Source organism: Aquarana catesbeiana, linkage group LG08, assembly GCF_042186555.1.
Source record: "Aquarana catesbeiana isolate 2022-GZ linkage group LG08, ASM4218655v1, whole genome shotgun sequence".
NCBI lineage: Eukaryota > Metazoa > Chordata > Amphibia > Anura > Ranidae > Aquarana > Aquarana catesbeiana.
The window spans coordinates 304,653,198-304,673,879 of record NC_133331.1 but is presented as its reverse complement, the minus strand read 5'-3'; the positions used below and the strand labels follow the sequence as shown (position 1 = coordinate 304,673,879).

Here is a 20,682-nt window from a genome sequence, read left to right as displayed (position 1 = left end):
AAGGTTGGGAGCCCCTCAGAACAACCATAACAGTTCTGTAGACCCAGGAACTCTAGAGGTATAAGGATACCAGGGAACTCACACAGGCTAATAAGGAAGGTTGGGAGCCCCTCAGAACAACCATAATAGTTCTGTAGACCCAGGAATTCTAGAGGTATAAGGATACCAGGGAACTCACACAGGCTAACAAGGAAAATTGGGAGCCCCTCAGAACAACCATAATAGTGATGTAGACCCAGGAACTCTAGAGGTATAAGGATACCAGGGAACTTTTGTACCCCCATGAGCCTCAGATTGTCTGGGGGGGGGGATAGACTCAAGGGGCGCTGCAAAGTATTAGGGGCATGGCGAACCACTAAGGTGTTTTTGAGGGTGTAATTTAACAGTCATTGGTCCTGAAAGAATTACACTTTATAGCACAAACAACACAATAAAAAGCGCTGGAGGACTATTAAAGTAAAAAGTCTCTAATGTAAAGTCCATAAGGAAGTATAAAGCCGCGTACACACGAGCGGAATGTCCGACAGAAAAAGTCCGACAGAAGCTTTTCATCGTCTATTCCGATCGTGTGTGTGCCTCATCGGCGGACCTAGAAATGGAACATGTTCTAAATATTTCCGACGGAACCAATTCCTATCGGGAAAACCGATCGTCTGTATGCTGGTCCGACGGACCAAAAACAACGCATGCTCTGAAGCAAGCACGAGACGGAAGCTATTGGCTACTGGCTATTGAACTTCCTTTTTCTAGTCCCATCGTAAGTGTTGTACGTCACCACGTTCTGGACGGTCGGACTTTGGGTTGACTGTGTGTAGGCAAGACCGCTTGAATGGAGTTCCGTCGGAGAAACCTTCGGAGTTTACTCCGACGGCAAAACCGGTCGTGTGTACGCGGCATTAGGAGTCCATATGGGGAGATACAAATAGGTAGATGGTGGACCTCAACACCCGCTGCAGCAACCCATGAAGTGAAGCAACGCTGTAAGAACCAAGGAGATCAGGATGGGGGCGCCAGACTCAAGCCGCGTACAAACGATCGGACTTTCTGATGGGAATTGTGTGATGACAGGCTGTTGGTAGGGCTGGGCGATTTTCTAAAAAAAAAAAAAAAAAAAAAATCTGCGATTTTCTTAAAAAAAACTCGATTCACGATTTGAATCGAGGTTTTTTTTTTTGGACACCGAGCCGGGCCTGAGGAGCTGTGGGCAGGAGTTTTTAGGCGAGGCCGCGGCTTCGGCCTAGTCCGCGGCGTCTGGCTTCGTGGACTAGGCCGCGGCCTCGCCTAAAAACTCCTGCCCGCAGCTCCTCAGGACCGGCGCGGTGAAAAAAAAAATCGATTTGCTTAAATTTTGAATCGATTTGACCTCTCAACCCGATTTTTTTTTCCCCAGCCCTAGCTGTTGGTGGAAAATCCGACCGTGTGTACGCTCCATCGGACAATTGTTGTCGGATTTTCCGCGGACAAATGTTGGATGGCAGGTTCTCAAATTTTTCACGGACAAATTTTGTGTTGTTGGATTTTCCGAGCGTGTGTACACAAGTCTGTCGGACAAAAGTCCAAAGTACAAACACGCATGCTCGGAAGCAAGGACGAGCCGGAAGCGGTCGGTCTTGTAAGCCAGCATTCGTAGTGGAAAATTAACATTCGTGAAGCGGCAAATTCTGAAATCCGGAAATGCAGCGCACAATTCTCTTCTTCTTTTAATGGGATAATAATGAAGATGCTTTGCTGGTGATACTGATGGAGTTTTTGCAAACAAATTTTCAAAGGCTTTTTTTTTCTAGTGATATCAAGAATAATATTATGTTTTTTTATTTATTTATTTATTTTTTTTTTTTTTAATTTGGGCAAGTTACCACAACACCATTATCCCGTAGTTTTTAAGATCTAAGATACAACTATGTTGGTGTCCCTTGTTAAATTTACATTGTATTTTTTAAAATGTAACTGTCGACTCCCAAACTGTCATTTGAAGTAAAACACATAGCCAAGTATTATTCTACACAATTTTTTTATTGTGCATTAAAAAAAAGAAAACAAATAAAATTAGACATGCTATCTGCCAATAGAACGTAACCAAAAAGTGCATTCTATGCATCCAAAAATATAGAAAATTATACCAAATCAAATCATTATTATTCAACCAAAAAATAAAATAAAAGCCTCATGCATGTGTCCTGCTTCTTAATATAGGGGGTCAACCATGGCAAGAGTTGGTGAAAGCAGGGGTCCGTCATCCGGAGATAATTCCGAAAATCATCCGGATTATTCTCCTGGAGCTCCCGCAGCAAAGGCATATGACATAATTGGTCACCATTAAAAAAGCAACCAATTTTTGGTCCAAAAATATGTAGAAGAATACGTATCGGCTTAAACTGAGGAAAAAGTTAGCTGGGGCTATTTGTTACAGAAAAAAGTTCAAAATATTGTGTTTTTTCTTTCAAAATTGTGGCTCTTTTTTTGTTTATAGCGCAAAAAATAAAAACCGAAGAGATTATCAAATACCACCAAAAGAAAGCTCTATTTGTGGGGGGGGAAAAGGAAGTCAATTTTGTTTGGGTATGGCGTCGCACGACCGCGCAATTGTCAGTTAAAGCGACGCAGTGCCGAATCACAAAAAAAAATGGCCCTGGTCATTGAGCAGTCAAATCTTCCGGGGCTGAAGTTATCAAATAAGGGCAAAAAAACTGTATTACATTGGTAAGTAAATGGTGTATAACACAGTGAATTCCTGCGCTAAACAAGTGATTTATAAAAAAGCATAATTAGTGATCAGAATAAAATTAAATATAAGTGATTACTAACGTTCAAGGTTGCTGCTCTCAAAGTGCCTTTAAAAATTGTGAACAAGATAAGAGTGCTGCCATATACTATACTAATACATCACCAAATAAATCATAAAAACTCATATCAAATATAAAATAACAATATATAAAGTCCTGTTAAAGACTTGTTTGGCTGACATTCCTTCTGGCTCCAGATCCTGCTTGCTGTTCTACTACGCTGTTCTCTGGCTCCCTGACGTTTTGGCTTGTCTGACTATCCGTTCCTGAACTCTGGCTATGTTTTGACTACGTTTACGTTTACGCTGTTTACCTTTTTTTTATTATTATTAAACAAGTGTGATTTAACTGTACTTCTGTCTGTCTGATTCATGGTTTCTGACAGTGTGCAAAGGTTATGAGGACTGCTGGGCTTTGTGGTCCCACAGGCTGTAACTCCAGCTACAAAAGGCGTTGTCCTTAACGAACCTCCAGGCATGGGTACAAATGGCAAAAGCAGCTATATAGCGTAATTCTGTATATTTATTGTATAAAATCAGAAATTCCAGGTAATCCACTCATGTTAAAACATTAAAAACAATGTAAAACCGGAAGTGGTCGGCTGGAAATGACGTCCCCACCTGTGGTCACCTGACCGGTTACCTCCCGCCCACGGGTCGTTTTCAAAGCATTGGAATGTATTGTGGATGGTGGGGGAGAGCTGTCGGAGAATGTAGTGTGGATGGTGGAGGAGAGCTGTCAGAGAATGTAGTGTGGATGGTGGAGAGCTGTCAGAGGATGTAGTGTGGATGGTGGAGAAGATCTGTCGGAGAATATAGTTTTGATGGTGGAGGAGAGCTGTCTGAGAATGTAGTGTGGATGGTGGAGGAGAACTGTCGGAGAATGTAGTGTGGATGGTGGAGGAGAGCTGTCGGAGAATGTATTGTGGATGGTGGAGATCTGTCGGAGAATGTAGTGTGGATGGTGGAGGAGAGCTGTCGGAGAATGTAGTGTGGATGGTGGTGGAGAGCTGTCGGAGAATGTAGTGTAGATGGTGGGGGGGGATCTGTGGGAGAATGTAGTGTGGATGGTGGAGGAGATCTGTCGGAGAATGTAGTGTGGATGGTGGAGGAGATCTGTAGGAGAATGTAGTGTGGATGGTGGAGGAGATCTGTCGGAGAATGTAGTGTGGATGGTGGAGGAGAGCTGTCGGAGAATGTAGTGTAGATGGTGGGGGGGGATCTGTGGGAGAATGTAGTGTGGATGGTGGAGGAGATCTGTCGGAGAATGTAGTGTGGATGGAGGAGGAGAGATGTGGGAGAATGTAGTGTATGGTGGAGGAGATCTGTCGGAGAATGTAGTGTGGATGGTGGAGGAGATCTGTCGGAAAATGTAGTGTGGATGGTGGAGGAGAGCTGTCGGAGAATGTAGTGTGGATGGTGGAGGAGATCTGTCAGAGAATGTATTTTGGATAGCAAAACTTGGGGTCTTTTAATGCTGCAGTTTCATTTATCTATTTTAAACTTTAATTCATTAATTTAATATGCATGCTTTTCATTATAATTTGTAATTGTTTCAGAATTTATTATGGTTTAATTTATAGAATAACATTTAGAAAAGGAACAAGAAGCAGCTGTCCAAGCTTTGAAAAACAAATGTAGGCTGCAGTTTTTATACTTTCCACGAGGCGTTGATCTCACTTTGTCAGTTGAGGTCCAGACAGGAAGTGAAAAGATACAGACAGGAAGTGAAAAGATACAGACAAGATGTGATCTCAAGTGTAAAAAGGAAGTGATATAAGAAGCATACAGGAAGTCTTGTGTGACAGGAAGACGACTTTGCTGAAATAGGCAACAGGAGGTAAAAAAGATGTTAATATATTTTATATTTATTCCCAGTAATCTCTTCTTATATCCATCTTCTTCCTCCATATTCACTGTGATGTCTTTTATGTGCAGCAGATGCTGCTACAAGTGTATGGAGAGTTGTGCTTTAATAATATTACAGGAATTTATATAGAAAAGGGTTTCTCAACCGAAGTTCCGTAAGAAGTCCCAAGGGGTTCCACCACGAGCTGCCCTTCCATCGCAGGCAGGTGATGGGTAGATCGTGTCCCCGCATAGCTGACAGTCATCTGCTGCTCCCACTGCATTGCTGCCTAGGGAAGCAACATGCTGCATTGTTGTCCTTCACTGATCCCCGCCAGCCCTCCCTCCCTTCCATGCTAGGTGCTTGTATGTGGCATCATATGGGATGGATGAGAGGGGAGGGCAGGCAGTATATTTCCTGATCTGCTCTGAAACCAGGAAACCACTGCTGCACTACCGTCTACAGATTCTAGTATTCTGCTCTCCTGACCACTCTTCCTCCCTCCCTATACTGTGCTCTCCTGACCTCCCTCCCCGTACTGTGCTCTCCTGACCTCCCTCCCCGTACTGTGCTCTCCTGACCTCCCTCCCTGTACTGTGCTCTCCTGACCTCCCCTCTCCGTACTGTGCTCTCCTGACCTCCCCTCCCCGTACTGTGCTCTCCTGACCTCCCTCCCCGTACTTTGCTCTCCTGACCTCCCTCACCGTACTGTGCTCTCCTGACCTCCCTCCCCGTACTGTGCTCTCCTGACCACCCTCCCCGTACTGTGCTCTCCTGACCACCCTCCCCGTACTTTGCTCTCCTGACCTCCCTCACCGTACTGTGCTCTCCTGACCTCCCTCCCCGTACTGTGCTCTCCTGACCTCCCTCCCTGTACTGTGCTCTCCTGACCTCCCCTCTCCGTACTGTGCTCTCCTGACCTCCCCTCCCCGTACTGTGCTCTCCTGACCTCCCTCACCGTACTGTGCTCTCCTGACCACCCTCCCCGTACTGTGCTCTCCTGACCACCCTCCCCGTACTGTGCTCTCCTGACCTCCCTCCCCGTACTGTGCTCTCCTGACCACCCTCCCCGTACTGTGCTCTCCTGACCTCCCTCACCGTACTGTGCTCTCCTGACCACCCTCCCCGTACTGTGATCTCCTGACCTCCCTCCCCGTACTGTGCTCTCCTGACCTCCCCTCCCCGTACTGTGCTCTCCTGACCTCCCTCCCCGTAGTGTGCTCTCCTGACCACCCTCCCCGTACTGTGCTCTCCTGACCTCCCTCCCCGTACTGTGCTCTCCTGACCACCCTCCCCGTACTGTGCTCTCCTGACCTCCCTCCCCGTACTGTGCTCTCCTGACCTCCCTCCCCGTACTGTGCTCTCTTGACCACCCTCCCCGTACTGTGCTCTCCTGACCTCCCCTCCCCGTACTGTGCTCTCCTGACCTCCCTCCCCGTACTGTGCTCTCCTGACCTCCCTCCCCGTACTGTGCTCTCCTGACCACCCTCCCCGTACTGTGCTCTCCTGACCACCCTCCCCGTACTGTGCTCTCCTGACCTCCCTCCCCGTACTGTGCTCTCCTGACCTCCCTCCCCGTACTGTGCTCTCCTGACCTCCCTCCCCGTACTGTGCTCTCCTGACCTCCCTCCCCGTACTGTGCTCTCCTGACCTCCCTCCCCGTACTGTGCTCTCCTGACCTCCCTCCCCGTACTGTGATCTCCTGACCTCCCTCCCCGTACTGTGCTCTCCTGACCTCCCCTCCCCGTACTGTGCTCTCCTGACCTCCCTCCCCGTACTGTGCTCTCCTGACCTCCCTCCCCGTACTGTGCTTTCCTGACCTCCCTCCCCGTACTGTGCTCTCCTGATCTCCCTCCCCGTACTGTGCTTTCCTGGCATCCCTCCCCGTACTGTGCTCTCCTGACCCCCCCCCCCCGTACTGTGCTCTCCTGACCTCCTCTCCCGTACTGTGCTCTCCTGACCTCCTCCCCCGTACTGTGCTCTCCTGACCTCCCTCCCCGTACTGTGCTCTCCTGATCTCCCTCCCCGTACTGTGCTCTCCTGATCTCCCTCCCCGTACTGTGCTTTCCTGACCTCCTCTCCCGTACTGTGCTCTCCTGACCTCCTCTCCCGTACTGTGCTTTCCTGGCATCCCTCCCCGTACTGTGCTTTCCTGACATCCCTCCCCGTACTGTGCTCTCCTGACCTCCCTCCCCGTACTGTGCTCTCCTGACCTCCTCTCCCGTACTGTGCTCTCCTGACCTCCTCCCCCCGTACTGTGCTCTCCTGACCTCCTCTCCCGTACTGTGCTCTCCTGACCTCCTCCCCCGTACTGTGCTCTCCTGACCTCCTCTCCCGTACTGTGCTCTCCTGACCTCCTCTCCCGTACTGTGCTCTCCTGACCTCCTCCCCCGTACTGTGCTCTCCTGACCTCCCCCCGTACTGTGCTCTCCTGACCTCCCTCCCCGTACTGTGCTCTCCTGACCTCCCTCCCCGTACTGTGCTCTCCTGACCTCCCCCCGTACTGTGCTCTCCTGACCCCCCCCCCCCCCGTACTGTGCTCTCCTGACCTCCTCTTCCGTACTGTGCTCTCCTGACCTCCCCTCCCCATACTGTGCTCTCCTGACCTCCCCATACTGTGCTCTCCTGACCTCCCCATACTGTGCTCTCCTGACCTCCCCTCCCCATACTGTGCTCTCCTGACCTCCCCATACTGTGCTCTCCTGACCTCCCCATACTGTGCTCTCCTGACCTCCCCATACTGTGCTCTCCTGACCTCCCTCCCCGTACTGTGCTCTCCTAACCTCCCTCCCTGTACTGTGCTCTCCTGACCTCCCCTCCCGTACTGTGCTTCCCTGACCTCCCCTCCCCATACTGTGCTCTCCTGACCTCCTCTCCCGTACTGTGCTCTCCTGACCTCCTCCCCCGTACTGTGCTCTCCTGACCTCCCTCCCTGTACTGTGCTCTCCTGACCTCCCCTCCCGTACTGTGCTTCCCTGACCTCCCCTCCCCATACTGTGCTCTCCTGACCTCCCCTCCCTGTACTGTGCTCTCCTGACCTCCCTCCCCGTACTGTGCTCTCCTGACCTCCCTCCCCGTACTGTGCTCTCCTGACCTCCCTCCCCGTACTGTGCTCTCCTGACCTCCCTCCCCGTACTGTGCTCTCCTGACCTCCCTCCCTGTACTGTGCTCTCCTGACCTCCCTCCCTGTACTGTGCTCTCCTGACCTCCCCTCTCCGTACTGTGCTCTCCTGACCTCCCCTCTCCGTACTGTGCTCTCTTGACCTCCCCTCCCTGTACTGTGCTCTCCTGACCTAACCTCCCCGTACTGTGCTCTCCTGACCTCCCTCCCCGTACCGTGATCTCCTGACCCCTCCCCCATACTGTTTTCCTGGTCCTCTGCACTGTGCTCTTCAGTCTTCATTCCCATCTAACCCCCACACTGTCCTGGATAAGTCAGGAGGAGGCGAGAAGGAATCAGGGAGGGGCACATGACATCACTCTTATCTCTGAAATAGAAATACAAACCTAAATGGAGAGGTGAGAAGGATTATGGGAAGTCTGTAGTTATAATTTGTTATTTTCTCTCTTTGCACAGAAATTTTAAGCAGTGTAGAAAACATCTGGTGATCCATTAACATCCAGTAAATGTCCTCATGGAACATCACCCATCACAGTGCTACCACCTCTCTATCAAACAGTGGTAAGAAGATTATGGAAATCACCAACAAGATCTTCTGACAGGAGAGGTGAGCGGTGCCGGGAATTCTGGGACATTACCAGTAACAGACAAGGGATGTGTCTGGATGGTGACTGTATCATTGTGTGTGTCAGGTTCCTATAAGGTGTCAGGATGTCACTGTCTATTTCTCCATGGAGGAGTGGGAGTATTTAGAAGGACACAAGGATCTCTACAAGGACGTCATGATGGACAATCAGCCGCCCCTCACATCACCGGGTAAGAGGAGACTTTATTGTAAAGGAGAGAGCAGTACGGAGGGTCCACCTAGATCCCCCATCATCTGATAAACACATAGAAACAATGTATTCAGTCAGTGTGTGTGTTTCCTATAGATGGATCCAGTAATGGGAACCCACCAGAGAGATGTCCCCGTCCTCTGTATTCCTGGGCTTCCATACAGGAAGATCACACCATCCTTCACCATCATCAGGTAGGTGGGAACTGGGCATGTAGGCATAAACATGTAATTTAAGCTATGAGAGGACATTCCTATTATGTAATTTATTTTGTTTTTCTAAATGTATACTGCCATCTTTGGGGTTTAGGGTGAAGAACGGAAAGACATCAAAGCTGAGATAAAAGAGGAAGAAGAGACATTGGTGAGTGGAGATCAGCAGTCTATGGAGGAGGGTTGTCCTCTGTATTTTCAGAATTCTACATGGGAAGGTCACCACTATACAGAGAATGATCAGGTAGATGATACTGGGCAAAAAGAAATCAAAAATAATTCCATGAGAGGACAATCTCATATTATTGGCAGCGACTTTTCCAGAAGTTAAATGTAGTCTTCTATGAAATTTAGGCTGAAGAACAAAAAGACAATGAAGTTGAGGGTAAAGAAGAAGAAGATACGTCGGTGAGTGGAGATCAGCAGTCTATGGAGGAGGGTTGTCCTCTGTATTCCCAGAATTCCAGCCAGGAACATCCAAACTATACAGAAAATAATCAGGTAGATGGGACTGGGTAAAATTAGAAAAGTAATTCTATGAGAGGACATTCTTCTACATAACCTTTTATTATTGGAAGCATTGTCTCAAGATGTTATGTTTTTATCATCTCTGGAATTTAGAATGAAGAACGGAAAGACATCAAAGTTGAGCATAAAGAGGAAGAAGAAGAGAGGTTGGTGAGTGGAGATCAGCAGTCTATGGAGAAAATGATTATGGAAAGTAAACAGGAGGAAACTTCTCTACATATGGACACAAGTAAGTCATAAACACCAGGGTGAAGATTTACTGAAGCTGGAGAGTGCGAAATCTGGTGCAGCTCTGCATAGAAACCAATCCGCTTCCAGGTTTTATTGTCAAAGCTTCGTTAAGCAAGGTTTTATTTTGTTTTTTGTTTTTTTGTAAGTACATAGTTAGTCAGGTTGAAAAAAAGACACAAGTTCATTTAGTTTAACCATAAAAAAAAATAAAAAAAATATCCCGTATACCCAATCCTATACCCACAGTTGATCCAGAGGAAGGCAATGTTTCTATGAGTATAAAGTATAGAAATTAAGAGTGTACCCCCCCGGTACTGTGGGACTTTCAAGGCAGACTCAAATATGAATTGATATATTTAAAAAAAGTATAAAGTTAAATAATAAACAGTAAAAACGTTAGTGCTTACATCACCATAGATTACTGTATGAAGTATAGATTTTTATAATCATTGTATAGGTTTAAAATATAACATATGTTCAAATAAAAACATTGCAAAGAAGTAATTGATCCAGATGAAGGCAAAAAATCTTAAAAAAAGGCAAAAAATCATATAGTGTTTAACATTTTTTAATTATTTTATTACAGATTAGTAGCCTTTTATAGTGTTTATATTTGCAAACAATTCCAGTCAGCTAGAAAATGTTCCAATTCAAGTAATTTTTATTGCTTTTACAGCAAATAACCATTTCTGTATATAGAGGCGAAACCATTTTTCTGCCAGTTATGTACAGTCTGTGCTATCCTTCTGCAAGATGGAGATCTTTACTTGTTTCAGTATAGGAAAGAGCTTGATACCTTAACTGGAGATACTGTACACCATATGATTATTCATTCCTCAATATAACATCATGTTCCCAACAAATGAGGAGGAGATACTGTACACCATATGAAAGGTCCATCTCCATTCCTCACTATAACGTCATGTTCCCAACAAATGAGGAGGAGATACTGTACACCATATGAAAGGTCCACCTCCATTCCTCAATATAACGTCATGTTCCCAACAAATGAGGTGGAGATCCTGTACACCATATGAAAGGTCCATCTCCATTCCTCACTATAACGTCATGTTCCCAACAAATGAGGAGGAGATACTGTACACCATATGAAAGGTCCACCTCCATTCCTCAATATAATATCATGTTCCCAACAAATGAGGAGGAGATACTGTACACCATATGAAAGGTCCATCTCCATTCCTCAATATAACGTCATGTTCCCAACAAATGAGGAGATACTGTACACCATATGAAAGGTCCATCTCCATTCCTCAATATAACGTCATGTTCCCAACAAATGAGGAGGAGATACTGTACACCATATGAAAGGTCCATCTCCATTCCTCAATATAATGTCATGTTCCCAACAAATGAGGAGGAAATACTGTACACCATATGAAAGGTCCATCTCCATTCCTCAATATAATGTCATGTTCCCAACAAATGAGGAGGAGATACTGTACACCATATGAAAGGTCCATCTCCATTCTTCAATATAACGTCATGTTCCCAACAAATGAGGAGGAGATACTGTACACCATATGAAAGGTCCATCTCCATTCCTCAATATAATGCCATGTTCCCAACAAATGAGGAGGAGATACTGTACACCATATGAAAGGTCCATCTCCATTCCTTAATATAATGTCATGTTCCCAACAAATGAGGAGGAGATACTGTACACCATATGAAAGGTCCATCTCCAGTCCTCAATATAACGTCATGTTCCCAACAAATGAGGAGGAGATACTGTACACCATATGAAAGGTCCATCTCCAGTCCTCAATATAACGTCATGTTCCCAACAAATGAGGAGGAGATACTGTACACCATATGAAAGGTCCATCTCCATTCCTCAATATAATGCCATGTTCCCAACAAATGAGGAGGAGATACTGTACACCATATGAAAGGTCCATCTCCATTCCTCAATATAATGTCATGTTCTCAACAAATGAGGAGGAGATACTGTACACCATATGAAAGATCCATCTCCATTCCTCAATATAATGCCATGTTCCCAACAAATGAGGAGGAGATACTGTACACCATATGAAAGGTCCATCTCCATTCCTCAATATAACGTCATGTTCCCAACAAATGAGGAGGAGATACTGTACACCATATGAAAGGTCCATCTCCATTCCTCAATATAATGCCATGTTCCCAACAAATGAGGAGGAGATACTGTACACCATATGAAAGGTCCATCTCCATTCCTTAATATAATGTCATGTTCCCAACAAATGAGGAGGAGATACTGTACACCATATGAAAGGTCCATCTCCAGTCCTCAATATAACGTCATGTTCCCAACAAATGAGGAGGAGATACTGTACACCATATGAAAGGTCCATCTCCAGTCCTCAATATAACGTCATGTTCCCAACAAATGAGGAGGAGATACTGTACACCATATGAAAGGTCCATCTCCATTCCTCAATATAATGCCATGTTCCCAACAAATGAGGAGGAGATACTGTACACCATATGAAAGGTCCATCTCCATTCCTCAATATAATGTCATGTTCTCAACAAATGAGGAGGAGATACTGTACACCATATGAAAGGTCCATCTCCATTCCTCAATATAATGCCATGTTCCCAACAAATGAGGAGGAGATACTGTACACCATATGAAAGGTCCATCTCCATTCCTCAATATAATGTCATGTTCCCAACAAATGAGGAGGAGATACTGTACACCATATGAAAGGTCCATCTCCATTCCTCAATATAATGTCATGTTCTCAACAAATGAGGAGGAGATACTGTACACCATATGAAAGGTCCATCTCCATTCCTCAATATAATGCCATGTTCCCAACAAATGAGGAGGAGATACTGTACACCATATGAAAGGTCCATCTCCATTCCTCAATATAATGCCATGTTCCCAACAAATGAGGAGGAGATACTGTACACCATATGAAAGGTCCATCTCCATTCCTCAATATAATGTCATGTTCCCAACAAATGAGGAGGAGATACTGTACACCATATGAAAGGTCCATCTCCATTCCTGGTAGATCAGCTCATGTGATTTCTAAATTTAAAGTATGAAGAAGAGTTTTAACATTTCTTTACCGATGGTTTTTCTCCAGCAGATGGACGCTATGTCTGGAATGTCTCTGAGGGACAACTTATTTTATCTCCAGATTTTAATGCAAAATCAAATGACATCGCCCAGAACTTTCCAGGAGATAATCCAATAACTATACGGAGACCAATGGATGACTCCGATCCTCAGGAATCCTTTGATAGATCACATGACGTGACTCCAGAGACTCCTCTAAGGTCTCCCCCTATGGAGAGATCAGCAGATCCATCTAAACTCGAGGAACCTTCATTATACCCAGAAGGAGCTCACACAGGAGAGAGCTCCTTTTCCTGTCCGGTGTGCGGGAAATCTTTCACTATAAACAGGGAACTTCTTAGACATCAGAGAAGTCACACGGCTGAGAGTTCTTATTCGTGTCCAGAGTGCGGGAAAAGCTTTATTCAGAGAAAAGACTTTCTAGAGCACCAGAAAATTCACAAGGCTACGCATTCCTTTTCATGTTCAGAGTGCGGGAAATGTTTCAACGAGAAAGAAAAACTTCTTACACACCGGAAAATTCACACGGGTGAGTGCCCTTATTCGTGTTCAGAGTGCGGGAAATCTTTTACTCTGAAATCAAACCTTCGCGCACACCAGAAACGTCACGCGGGTGAACGCCCCTATATGTGTTCGGAGTGCGGGAAAGGTTTCGCTTTGAAAACGTCACTGCTTGTACACGAAAGAATTCACACAGGGGAGCGTCCCTATCCATGTTCGGTGTGTGGGAAATGTTTCACTCAGAGGGGAGACCTTTTTAGGCATCAGAAAACTCACACGGGTGAGCGCCCCTTTTCGTGTTCGGAGTGCGGAAAATGTTTCAGTGAGAACAGAGGGCTTGTTGTACATCAGAAACTTCACACCGGCGCTGGTCTCTATTCATGTCCCGAGTGCGGGAAATGTTACACTGAGAAGAAATTGCTTCTGGTGCACCAAAGAAACCACACGGGGGAGCGTCCGTATGCATGTTCAGAGTGCGGGAAGTGTTTCACTCAGAAAAGTAGGCTCGTTGTACACCAGAAGATTCACACTGGTGAGCGCCCCTATTCCTGTCCAGAGTGTGGAAAAAGTTTCGCTGGCAAAGGAAGGCTTGGTCAGCACAAGAAAACTCACACAGGGGAGCGTCCTTATTCGTGCTCGGAGTGCGGGAAATGTTTCACTCAGAAGGAAAGCCTTCTGAGGCACCAGACTTGCCACACGGGGGAGCGTCCCTTTTCGTGTTCAGAGTGCGGGAAATGTTTCGCCGAGAAAGGAACCCTTGTTAAACACCAGAAAATTCACAAAAATGACCGTCCTCATTCGTGTCCAGAGTGCGGGAAAAGTTTTATCAATAAAAAGGACCTTCTCGTACACCAGAGAACTCACACAGGGGAGCGTCCCTATGCTTGTTCAGAGTGCGGTAAAAGCTTCACGGAGCGAGGAAGCCTTACAGTACACCAGAAAATTCACACGGGCGAGCGTCCCCATACGTGTTCAGAGTGCGGGAAAGGTTTCACTCAGAAAGGAACCCTTGTTAGGCACCAGAGATGTCACACGGGTGAACAGCCCTATTTATGTACCGAGTGCGGGAAATGTTTCAATCAAAAAATACACCTTCTTAGACACCAGCGGAGCCACGCGGGTACTCGGCCCCATATGTGTTCAGAGTGCGGGAAATGTTTCACTGAGAAAACAGGCCTTGTCAGGCACCAGAAAAATTCACATGGGCTCAGAGGGCAGGGGGAGTGAGAGCCCCTCATAACCGGCACTATGCAGACCCGAAGATCCAAGAACTATGGAGATAGAAGGACATCAGAGACCTTTCATGAACTCCTCAACCTCAGAAGTGGTGCCCCCCCCCCGTGTGCCGCAAAATACCAACCCTTTTGTTGCCAGAGCTATTTTTGCATTAAAAAAAATCATTTTAGGCCTGAAGATTACATAAAACCCCCAAAATTGTATTATTTTTTCTGAAAGCAGACCCCCCGGAGAATAAAATGGAATAAATATAATAAAATATAGTGCCCTGTACCCCCCAAAATAGTGTCCTCTGCCCCCTTCACATCTCTCCCCATTGTATTGTTCTCTGACCCCCTCCCACCACAGTGATGTCCCCCTAAAGCAGCATCCTCTACCCCCCTTTACATTACCCCCCCCCCACTGTAGTGCCCTGTACCCCCCAAAACAGTGCCCTCTGCCCCCCTTCACATCAACCCCCCCACTGTAGTGTCCCATACCCCCAAAATAGTGTCCTCTGCCCCTTCACATCACCCACCCCTCCTGTAGTGTCCCGTACCCCCAAAATAATGTCCTCTGCCCCCCTTCACATCACTCACCCCCTGTAGTGTCCTGTCCCCCCCAATGCAATGTCCTCTGCCCCTTCACATGTACCCCAAAATAGTGTCCTCTGCCCCCTTTAACACATCACCCCCCTCACTGTAGTGTCCCGTACCCCCAAAATAGTGTCCTCTGCCCCCCTTCACATCAACCCCCCCTGGAGTGTCCTGTGCCCCCCAATGCAATGTACTCTGCCCCTTCACATCACCCCCCCCACTGTATTGTCCTGTACCTCCAAAATAGTGTCCTCTGCCCCCTTCACATCACCCCCCCCCCCCCAATGTAGTGTCTTGTACCCCCCAAAATAGTGTCCTCTGCCCCCTTCACATCAACCCCACCCCTCCAAAGCAAAATCCTCTGCCCCCTTTACATTACCCCCCACAGTAGTGCCCTGTCCCCCGTAAAAAAAAATGTGTCCTCTGCCCCCTTCACATCACCCACCACTCCTGTAGTGTCCTGTACCCCCCTATGCAATGTCCTCTGCCCCCCTTCACATCACCCTCCCCCCACTGTAATGTCCTCTGCCCTCATAGCAGTGTTCTCTACCCCCCAACTGTAGTGCCCTATACCCCCTGATAGAGTGTCCTCTGCCCCCCTTCACATCACCCTCCCCCCCACTGTAATGTCCTCTGCCCTCATAGCAGTGTTCTCTACCCCCCAACTGTAGTGCCCTATACCCCCTGATAGAGTGTCCTCTGCCCCCTTCACATCACCCACCCCCCTGTAGTGTCCTGTACTCCCCAATGCAATGTCCTCTGCCCCCTTCACTTCAACCCCCCCCCACTGTAGTGTCCCGTACACCCCAAAATAGTGCCCTCTGCCCCGTTCACATCTCTCCCCATTGCAGTGTCCTCTGCTCCACATAGCAGTGTTCTCTGCCCCCTCCCAGCAAAGTGATGTCCCCGCAAAGCAGCATCCTCTGCCCCCCTTTACATTACCCCCCTACTGTAGTGCCCTGTACCCCCCCCAAAACAGTGTCCTCTGCCCCCCTTCACATCACCTCCCCCCTCCTCCCCACTGTAATGTCCTCTGCTCCCATAGCAGTGTTCTCTATCCCCCAACTGTAGTGTCCTGTACCCCCCAATAGAGTGTCCTCTGCCCCCCTTCACATCACCTTCCCCCTCCTCCCCACTGTAATGTCCTCTGCTCCCATAGCAGTGTTCTCTATCCCCAAACTGTAGTGTCCTGTACCCCCCAATAGAGTGTCCTCTGCCCCCCTTCACATCACCCACCCCCCTGTAGTGTCCTGTACCCCCAATGCAATGTCCTCTGCCCCCCTTCACATCAACCACCCCCACTGTAGTGTCCTGTACCCCCATAGCAGTGTTCAACATCCTCTACCCCCTGTACATTACCCTCCACTTAGTGCCCTGTACACCCAAAATAGTGTCCTCTGCCCCCTTCACATCAACCCCCCTGTAGTGTCCTGTATCCCCCAATGCAATGTCCTCTGCCCCTTCACATCAACCCCCCCCCCCCACTGTATTGTCCCGTACCCTCCAAAATAGTGTCCTCTGCCTCCCTTCACATCACACCCCCCCCCCCACTGTAGTGTCCTGTACTCCTCAAAACAGTGTCCTCTGCCCCCCTTCACATCACCCACCCCCCTGTAGTCTCCTGTACCCCCCAATGCAATGTCCTCTGCCCCCTTCACATCAACCCCCCCCTGTATTGTCCCGTACCCTCCAAAATCGTGTCCTCTGCCCCCCTTCACATCACCTCCCCCCCCCCACACTGTAGTGTCCTGTACCCCCCAAATAGTGTCCTCTGCCCCTTCACATCAAACCTCCCACTGTAGTGTCCTGTGCCCCCCAATGCAATGTCCTCTACCCCATTCACATCAACCCCCCCATTGTGTCCCATACCCCCCAAAAGAGTGTCCTGTGCCCCCCTTCACATCACTACCCCACTGTAGTGTCCCATACCCCGAAAATAGTGTCCTCTGCCCCTTTCACATCGACCCCCCCCCCAAAGGAACATCCTCTGCCCCCTTTACATTACCCCTCACTGTAGTGTCCTGTACCCCCAAAACCGTGTCCTCTGCCCCCTTTACATCACCCCCCCACTGTAGTGTCTCATACCCCCCAAAATAGTGTCCTCTGCCCCCCCTCCCCACTGTAGTGTCCTGGACCCCCAAAATAGTGTCCTCTGCCCCCTTCACATCAACCCCCCACTGTAGTGTCCCGTACCCCCCCCCCCCAAATAGTGTCCTCTGCCCCCTTCACATCACCCCCCCACTGTAGTGTCCCATACCCCCCAAAATAGTGTCCTCTGGCCCCCTTCATATCACCCTCCCCTCACTGTAGTGTCCTGTACCCCCCAAAACAGTGTCCTCTGTCCCCCTTCACATCACCCCCCCACTGTAGTGTCCCATACCCCCCAAAATAGTGTCCTCTGTCCCCCTTCACATCACCCCCCCCACTGTAGTGTCCCATACCCCCCAAAATAGTGTCCTCTGTCCCCCTTCACATCAACCCCCCCACTGTAGTGTCCTCTACCCCCATAGCAGTGTCATCTGCCCCCTGAAAGCAGTGTCCTCTGCCCCCTGAAAGCAGTGTCCTCTGCCTCGGTTGTAAGTAACAGTTAGGTGATGAGAGGGATGGAAGAGTTCTCTTCCCATGCTTTCTGCCTAACTACACCAGAAGAAGGTGGAGATCCCTTTTTGGTGTCCTGGGCTACTGCCTCTGGGTACAGCCTTGAGGTCATTTCCGTGTGAACTAGTAGAGGTATGAAATAAAGGGGAGGGGGCTCCCCTTTTTATTTAACTCTACTAGTTCAGTAACAGAGAAGGGGTCTTCCTCCCCTCTACCTGATGGCACCCGATGGCGATGGGCACCTGGAGCCTGGAAAACATGATGGAAGAGCTCCTGGGGGTGGGGGGGGACCAGGATTCTTGGGGGTCTGTGGAAGTGATCTAGCGGCTGTACAGCCGTCAGTCAGATTTACACACACCCCCGGTGACTGCAGCTGTTGGAAGTGTGTGTAAAACACCCCAAAGCCACCAACGTACTTTCTACACCGGTGACAGATGAAAGGGTTTAGAGCATAGCTAAAATATTTGTTTTTCACCGTGTGATTTAACAGGTATTGGGCCTGAAGGTTAAATTATAGCAGTGGTCTCCAAACCCTCAAAACAGAGGTGTACGTTTACTGGCCTTCAGACTTTAGGGGGTCGGACTATGGCAAGTAGGAGTAGAAAACTCCCTAACGGTGGGAAAAAAAATGTTCCCCATCATTGGTATCAGTGGGAGGAATAGTGCCCCATCATTGGTATCAGTGGGAGGAATAGTGCCCAATCATTGGTATCAGTGGGAGGAATAGTGCCCTATCATTGGTGTCAGTGGGAGAAATAGTGCCCACGGGTTGGTGCCATTGAAATAAATAGTACCCTATCCTTGGTGTCAGTGGTAGGAATAGTGCCCCATCATTGGTGTAATTGGAAGGAATAGTGCCCCATTGCTGGTGCCATTGGGAGGAATAGTGCCCCATTATTGGTGCCGTTGGGAGGAATAGTGCCCCACCATTGGTGCCATTGGGAGGAATAGTGCCCCATCATTGGTGACAGTGGAAGTAATGGTGCCCCGTCATTGGTGACAGTGGGGAGGAATAGTGAGCCAAGGGCCACAGTTTGGAGACCACTGAGTTATAGTAATATGGTCCCTCGCTGACAAAGAAAACACACCCACCCAGATAAAACTGTGATAATCTTTGGGCAAGTATGAAAACATCTGGGCAACATACCAGCAATTCTGATAGCAGGTGGGCAACAAATGTGGGTAACTCACCCAGATGACGCCATAACTGTTGTAATCCATGGACAGATATAGCAGTACATGGGCAATTGTGACAATAGGTGGGTTACAAAAGGCAGGTAACATACTGGCAATCATGATACAATTGGCAACAAATGGGCAATCATGGCACTACAAGGACCACTGCATCAATACACAGATCCCAAAAAGCAATGGCAAAACCTAGCAAAGACAAACAAACATACAATCCAGTCTGGATTTCTCTTTCATTAATGGATCTCAAAGTTGCAATTAGTTGCTGTACGTCCTTGCTGTTTGCTTTACTGTAGTAGCTGGCTTTTCATTGGCACAGACTATGTAGAACTAATACATTTTACCTTCGACTATACAATATTGGATTTCAAATAAAATTCTGTTTTATACTTTCTTCATTTCTTATTCTGATATTCTAAAATAAACAAGAAAGTTCTACGATACATGTTCCCTCATTTTTGTTCACAAATGACCAAAATTGTTAGATTTTGGGTAATTGGAATTGAAATTATTCTCCATGTGGTCACAGTGATAGGCTTCATAATTTCACGGCCATTATGTTCATCAATTACAAGGAGGTCATCTTCATGGATGGTGGAAGGAGATCTGTCGGAGAATGTACTGTGGATGGTGGGAGGAGATCTGTCGGAGAATGTACTGTGGATGGTGGAGGAGATCTGTCGGAGAATGTAGTGTGGATGGTGGAGGAGAGCTGTCAGAGAATGTAGTGTGGATGGTGGAGGAGATCTGTCGGAGAATGTAGTGCGGATGGTGGAGGAGATCTGTCGGAGAATGTAGTGTGGATGGTGGGAGGAGATCTGTCGGAGAATGTAGTGCGGATGGTGGAGGAGATCTGTCGGAGAATGTAGTGCGGATGGTGGAGGAGATCTGTCGGAGAATGTAGTGTGGATGGTGGAGGAGATCTGTCGGGGAATGTAGTGTGGATGGTGGAGGAGATCTGTCGGAGAATGTAGTGTGGATGGTGGAGGAGAGCTGTCGGAGAATGTAGTGTGGATGGTGGAGGAGATCTGTCAGAGAATGTAGTGTGGATGGTGGAGGAGAGCTGTCGGAGAATGTAGTGTGGATGGTGGAGGAGAGCTGTCGGAGAATGTAGTGTGGATGGTGGAGGAGATCTGTCGGAGAATGTAGTGTGGATGGTGGAGGAGATCTGTCGGAGAATGTAGTGTGGATCGTGGAGGAGATCTGTCGGAGAATGTAGTGTGGATGGTGGAGGAGAGCTGTCAGAGAATGTAGTGTTGATGGTGGGAGAGAGCTGTCGGCAAATGTAGTGAGGATAGTGGAGGAGAGCTGTCGGAGAATGTAGTGTGGATGGTGGAGGAGATCTGTCGGAGAATGTAGTGTGGATGGTGGAAGGAGGAGATCTGTCGGAGAATGTAGTGATGATGGTGGGGGGAGAGCTGTCGGAGAATGTGGTGTGGATGGTGGAGGAGAGCTGTTGGAGAATGTAGTGTGGATGGTGGAGGAAAGCTGTCGGAGAATGTAGTGTGGATGGTGGAGAACTGTCAGAGAATGTAGTGTGGATGGTGGAGGAGATCTGTCGGAGAATGTAGTGTAGATGGTGGAGGAGATGTCAGAGAATGTAGTGTGGATGGTGGAGGAGAGCTGTCGGAGAATGTAGTGTGGATGGTGAAGGAGAGCTGTCGGAGAATGTAGTGTGGATGGTGAAGGAGATCCGTCAGAGAATGTAGTGTGGACAGTGAAGGAGATCTGTCAGAGAATGTAGTGTGGATGGTAGAGGAGATCTGTTGGAGAATGTAGTGTGGATGGTGGATGAGAGCTGTCGGAGAATGTAGAGTGGATGGTGGAGGAGAGCTGTCGGAGAATGTAGTGTGGATGGTGGAGGAGAGCTGTCGGAGAATGTAGTGTGGATGGTGGAGGAGATCTGTAAGAGAATGTAGTGTGGA

The 20,682-nt window shown here is 47.9% G+C and overlaps 1 protein-coding gene across 1 annotated transcript in view; it reads left to right on the top strand.

Moving 5' to 3' along the window:
- Positions 1-20,682, top strand: part of LOC141106886 (uncharacterized) — a 46,589-nt gene that overhangs the window by 7,529 nt on the left and 18,378 nt on the right. The window contains exons 6-12 of the mRNA XM_073597815.1: positions 8,209-8,222; positions 8,445-8,568; positions 8,685-8,782; positions 8,898-9,044; positions 9,155-9,301; positions 9,422-9,557; positions 12,664-14,268. Coding sequence (XP_073453916.1) covers positions 8,209-8,222; positions 8,445-8,568; positions 8,685-8,782; positions 8,898-9,044; positions 9,155-9,301; positions 9,422-9,557; positions 12,664-14,268 — 2,271 coding nt within the window. The remainder of the gene's footprint in view (positions 1-8,208; positions 8,223-8,444; positions 8,569-8,684; positions 8,783-8,897; positions 9,045-9,154; positions 9,302-9,421; positions 9,558-12,663; positions 14,269-20,682) is intronic.